Raw genomic sequence first — 6,105 nt, 5'->3', positions numbered from 1 at the left:
CATTAATTAGTTAAAGACTTCCTTACCTTTATTTTGTCTAGAGATTTTTTTACGTAGTGAGAGACTTCCTGATTACAAGGTTTTCCAGTTTTTAATGTTCCTTGGTTCGAACCATGAATCAAGAGTGAGTGTCCCTCATGGATGACTGTTCTTTAACCTTGAAACTGTGGGACTCAATTAGGAATCCGCACTGCCTAACTATTCTCAAAGAATTAGATTAGAGTTTTCGTAACCCAGATAAGAAGCTCACAACCTCGTCTCTCGGGACTTTTTATGTGTTACTTCTCCACCTCAGGATCGTTCTTGAAAGTAACTAAAAGATTATTAAAAATTAGACCCTGTCCCCTGGTCGATCTCCTTTTCTTTCTAGTAGTGTAGGTCACCCCTGATAACGTAGTCTTTTATGTTAAGACAGATTAAAGTTTCTACAGGAGTCTCAAAGTCTACAAAACATGCAAAAGGTTCCCTGTTACACTTGCATCTTTTCCAGTACAGGTAGTTGCCCTTTAGATGTAAAGTTCTCGTTCCTTCCTAAAATAAACGACTAGCGAGTTTGGCCGTACCAATTCCACACGTGCTAGCTCCAAGGTGGAAGTGTAACCTTTACTAGAATCTTAGTCTCTGAATACTTATAACATGAATGTAACTTGCTATAATATTTTATCTCTTTCTGATCGACCTTATTTCGCTAACTGTCACTCCTAGTCTGTCTTCTTTCGGCCTTTTAAACTATTCTTTTCCGGCCCATGAAGTTGCAAGTGCTTTAAACGTGCTCTAAAAGTTCTGGCCCCAACTGACAAACCAATAGAAGACCTTAAAGTTTCTCACAAAACAATAAACAATAGAAAAATAGTTCTTGCTCTTCCAAAGAACATTCTTCTCCCTCTTTTTTCATCTCCACACCCTTATTTTTAGCAACGGCCGCGGACGGCAGTTCTTTTACCGTACGGAAAGCGGTCGCTTCGGTCACCAAACTCTCCCTTAAGATACTCCCAGCTCCCTTATTTTTGGACTTGTTTTAAAAGGGGTTTTCAGATGTATCGTCTTCCAAGAGTGCTGAGATCTCAAAACCTCACCCCACTGCTCCGTAGAGCTTATGCCAAAGATGTCCGATTTGGACCTGAAGTGAGGGGATTAATGTTGCAAGGAGTTGACATTTTAGCTGATGCTGTAGCTGTCACCATGGGCCCTAAGGTAATAACTGCCTGGCATCTAGGTCTAAAGTCTGGAAAAAATTTCTGCTGTTCTTAACCCAGCAGCATCTGAATGACAAGTATTGTAAAATTGTAACTCTTATCACCAAGTGGATGAGGGACTACAAGATGTGTGTGCTATGACACAGACTTATGAAAAAAAGGGGAGAAAAAAGTATTTTTTTGAACCTGTCTTAAAGTCACTATAGGAGCATTGTTTAGTTTTATAAATAAAAATTCAGTTCTAACAACATTTTTTTGTCACTTTCAGGGTAGAAATGTCATTCTTGAGCAGTCATGGGGATCACCCAAAATAACCAAGGATGGAGTCACCGTTGCCAAGGGAATAGAACTGAAAGACAAATTCCAAAACATTGGTGCCAAGTTGGTACAAGATGTTGCCAACAATACAAACGAAGAGGCAGGAGATGGCACCACAACAGCAACAGTTCTGGCCAGGGCTATTGCTAAGGAAGGCTTTGAGAAGATCAGCAAAGGTGCCAACCCAATTGAAATTAGAAGAGGTGAGTACTGAGAATGCTTTCAAAGGTATTCCTGACACAAAAGTTGTAAAGTAGAACACATGCAGAACTGACTTATGAACAGCATTATACAGAGAGAAAAATTCCAACAAAAATTAACTTTCAGAACACCTAAAAAATGAGTAGCTATTATGTTCCGGTATATTCTACTCTGCAGAGTTAATGGTCTGAAATATCTGACACTTTATTTTTATTTACTAGGTGTGATGCTTGCTGTTGAAACAATCAAGACACATCTGAAAGAATTATCCAAGCCTGTTACCACACCAGAAGAAATTGCTCAAGTAGCAACCATTTCTGCCAACGGAGACAAAGCCGTGGGAGAACTTATTTCCGATGCAATGAAGAGGGTGAGTGTGTTTTACTAGTTTGTTTGTTTGTTTTGTACAGGCCACAGAGCCCGGTTGTTGGATTGAGCTCAAACTTGTACTTGAGTACTACATTCAAAGTTTGTACAAAATGAGTAGGTATGTCCTGTAAATGAAATACCTAAATGAACAAAAATAAAGGACCAAGCACTTTATGTTGGCTCAGTAGAAACATGTTTGTAGTGACTTTTTAAAGCTTATATTTATCTTTGTCTCAAGGTTGGAAAAGAAGGCGTGATCACCGTCAAAGATGGCAAAACTCTCACTGATGAATTGGAGGTCATTGAGGGTATGAAGTTTGACCGAGGATACATTTCACCTTACTTCATCAACACAGCTAAAGGTAAGAACTTGTCAAGCCCTTGTACTTTCTGTGTTTCCAGATAGATGACCTTTATCTGCTGAGTGGAAAGTCATATTTCAAAATAACTTATCTTGACATCCATTGGTGAAGTCCACCCAAGATCTATTTTAGCAATCCTATTTACCGAGTAGAGAAAGTAGTTGCAGATTTAATTCCTACCTGGGGTGAACTTAATCCTAAACAGTAAAGGTTCTTTCCTCGAATGACTGCTTTCTCCTATTCTCTTCTCCTTGTCTATTTGGTAAAGCGGTAATTATGCAGAAGTCATGTCTGTGGAAAAGAAAAGCTCCTTTTTGTATTTAACCTAACCCTATAACAACACTAATCTCTGCTCTAATTGTGAAAACTCCTTCTTGCGTTTCACCTAACCCTGTAATAACCAGGGTCACTGCTCGTTTGTGCCAGTTCCTTTGGTAGCAATATTCCATGGACATGACTTCTGCACAAGTACTGTTTATTTGATTCCTGAATAATAAGACCTCTGATGTTCTGGTTCCTTTTTATTAAACCTCTGCTGTGGTTTGCATGTCCAGTAAAACCCACCATCTTCGACCCTACTTCTCTATGGAGCAGGCCTAAAGAACCTACAGTTTTCCTTGGCCTTGACACAGTTTGATGGATGCGGTAGTAGAAGATGTTAGCGACAACAACATATTAAACCTCTTTGTTTCCCTCTTACGTTTGCAGGTGCCAAAGTTGAGTTCCAAGATGCTCTCGTCCTGTTGAGTGAAAGCAAAATCTCATCCATTCAGTCAATCATTCCCGCTCTGGAACTTGCCAACTCCAAGCGGAAGCCCCTGGTCATTCTAGCAGAAGATGTGGATGGTGAAGCTCTGAGTACCCTTGTTGTAAACAGGTGAGGGCAGAAAAGGCTGATGAGATAGAATAGAATACACCCTGTTTATACTGCCAGAATGAGACTGGTCCCTTTACTCCCACAGTCTAAAGAAGGTCTTATGTATTTGGTACAGAATAGGTTTGTTTGTTTTCCATGTCCCGAATAGGTGAAAATTTTATAATGAAAACCTTGATTGCTTAAAAAAAGATAAGACCTTAGCAGTAATGGTTCCCTCTCTTGAATATAATCATTAGCATGTTAATGGAGACAACCATTAAGGTTGGTGCCTTGTATCTGTTAGGTCGCGGGTTTGATTCCTGCCCAAGGCAAACTTTATCCTAAACAGTTGGGGTTTGTTCTTGGAACGGCTGGCTTTCTCCTATCCTGTCATCCTATTCTCTTTGCTGTCAGAACAAACAATTACAATTTTCTCTATTTAAAAAAAAAGGTGTTGATTATATTGTCCATTTTCCTTTTCAGACTGAAGATTGGACTCCAAGTGGCTGCAGTCAAAGCTCCCGGTTTCGGAGACAATCGTAAAGCCACCCTGCAGGATTTAGCGGTGGCCACCGGAGGTATTGTGTTTGGTGATGAAGCTTCCCCGGTCAAGCTGGAAGACTTGCAAGCCACAGACCTGGGTTCGGTCGGCGAAATTGTGATCACCAAGGATGATACCCTGATTTTGAAGGTAATGATCACAATTGAGTTGAGAGGAAGGAATGGTTAAATTTAAGTTTGAAGAAAATATTCATATCTATCCTTTAAACTTAAAAAAGTGGCAAGGTTCTCTTTTAGAAGCTCTTCCACCCAATGACTAAAAAGCCTTTAAGGTGTTTCTTTTATTTTTCTAAGTGAAGTAGAAGTTACCATTCCTACACTGTTGTATGGAGCTTTACAAAGTTTTTGATAATATGATGATGCACGATATTGAACTGCTGACCTCCGTGGCCGAGTAAGTATCACAATAGAGTATACCTACTACTTTAATTGAGTAGTGATCAGTGTTGGCATTACTAGGCGCTTAGTGAGGCACACTAGGCAGGCACTGTGATACAGGGTGGCGCAGAATGTTATATTTTTATAATTCTTCTCATTTTTACAACTTTTATTTTATGAAATGATTCTAGAAGGTTGGCGATTTCTTTCTATACTACTCGAGAAAAAAATAGAAAGTAATAGGGTTTTGAAAATGCTGTCCATATTCAATGTCGCAAATTCGGGCTTTTTCGCACATTTTTTGCTCAAAATGCTTGGTTCTAGGGCTCTTTGTTTGAGGTAAGCCCAGAAAACAAGTCTGGGCGGACATTTCGGGAGTGTTTGCAGGCCACGGAAATTCACTATTTCGAGAAATTATCCTATTTTCAACCATTTCTAATTGACTGTCAATTTTGAAAATGAAATTTTACGAGTTTAGTTCTTTGTAGCGTATTAAAATTTTCCATGATAAGTTCCCCAAGGGTTCTGTACAATAATCTGAAGACAGAAGAAAAAAATATTAATCACAAAGAAAGTTATTCAATTTTAACTTTATCAGGTTACTTCTGCGCCACCCTGTACCTGCAAAAGTTGTGAAAAAGCTCCCTGCATTACCAAAAATTTAATAACTCATTATTTCATTGATATTGAACTACTACTGATATCTTTCGACTCTCCTCAGGGCAAAGGCAAGAAAGAGGACATTGACCGTCGTGCGGATCAAATTAGAGACCAGATAGAGGCCACCACATCCGACTACGAGCGAGAGAAGTTACAGGAGAGATTGGCAAGACTGGCCTCTGGAGTGGCTGTACTGAAAGTGGGCGGCTCCAGTGAGGTAAGTTTGGAATACCCTGTAAACATTGACATACATAATAGTCTTTGAGTAAGTAAGGAAGTATAGACATGAGGTGTAGAAGAGGCTATGCTAGGTAGATCAAATGTGTCTGTGGGCCGCGTTTTCAGAAGGTACGGTCTCGGTCGTTATTCAGATTTCAGGTTCAAAATCTCGAAATTTCGACCGAGCCTTATTACGTCATCATCGTATATTTTTTGTCTGTCCGTTCCGTTGGCCAACATGAAAAAGTTCCTATCTCTTTGTAATGGATCGTGTAAACGCGGCGTACTGTTGCCGGCGTTTGATCCGTGATCGGTGAGGGATTTTTTCATGGGGAAAAATCCCTTTTTAAAAGTCTAGCGCGAAAATTTGAATATTGATAATTTTTGAGCAGTGTGATTTTTGGACCTAAAAAAATTAAAAAAAATTGGTTTTTGATTTTCTTGTAACTGTCTTGCTGTACCTACTCTCATCTTTTATGTAAGCAGGACATATATAGAGGTAAGTTCATTATCCCCTAGAGAAATTTAGATCTTTAGCATCTAGAGTTCTGTATCATATTTTTGCTAGCCTTCGTGAGAGAGGTCCTGAGCATGGATCTCTCTTTCTTCAGCCCTTCCATCATTGCAAATAATTGTATCAATTATGTGGTTCCAAGTTACAAAACAAATATACTCAGGCAAGCCACTCTTCAAGTAACAATTACTTACAGAAATCTTCCAATCGTCCTGTCACGGTCGCCATTTTGTCATTTTTACAAACCAGAATGACTTATGGAAGGGCTATTTTGCTTCTCAATGATACTGAAAACTAGCTTTTCCCATGGAGATCTTCAAAACAGAGAACACTTTGTGGATTTCAAAAAACACTACAATATGTATACTTCTTTATTGCAAAATACACAGAAAGTCTCGTACAAAACTATGTGGAAAGAGGAAACTACCTTTAACACTTTATTTCTTTCTATTTCCCTACTTTCCCGAGGCC

The 6,105-nt window shown here is 39.2% G+C and overlaps 1 protein-coding gene and 1 long non-coding RNA gene across 2 annotated transcripts in view; one reads left to right on the top strand and one right to left on the bottom strand.

Moving 5' to 3' along the window:
- Positions 1-1,035: 1,035 nt before the first annotated feature.
- LOC103522691 (heat shock protein 60A) lies at positions 1,036-5,166 on the top strand (the record flags this gene model as incomplete). Its single annotated transcript, XM_026832703.1, is given in 7 exon segments — positions 1,036-1,194; positions 1,465-1,717; positions 1,937-2,085; positions 2,323-2,446; positions 3,155-3,323; positions 3,786-3,993; positions 4,963-5,166. Coding segments are annotated over 7 exon segments (1,266 nt in total).
- Positions 5,167-5,855: 689 nt separating this feature from the next.
- The window catches only part of LOC113472915, a 10,446-nt gene continuing 10,196 nt past the window's right edge, over positions 5,856-6,105 (bottom strand). The window contains exon 2 of the long non-coding RNA XR_003395047.1: positions 5,856-6,061. This is a non-coding gene — a long non-coding RNA (uncharacterized LOC113472915). The remainder of the gene's footprint in view (positions 6,062-6,105) is intronic.

This window comes from Diaphorina citri, unplaced genomic scaffold, assembly GCF_000475195.1.
Source record: "Diaphorina citri unplaced genomic scaffold, Diaci psyllid genome assembly version 1.1 scaffold10296, whole genome shotgun sequence".
NCBI lineage: Eukaryota > Metazoa > Arthropoda > Insecta > Hemiptera > Psyllidae > Diaphorina > Diaphorina citri.
The sequence above is the reverse complement of the archived record's forward strand: the minus strand, read 5'-3'. Positions and strand labels throughout refer to the sequence as shown.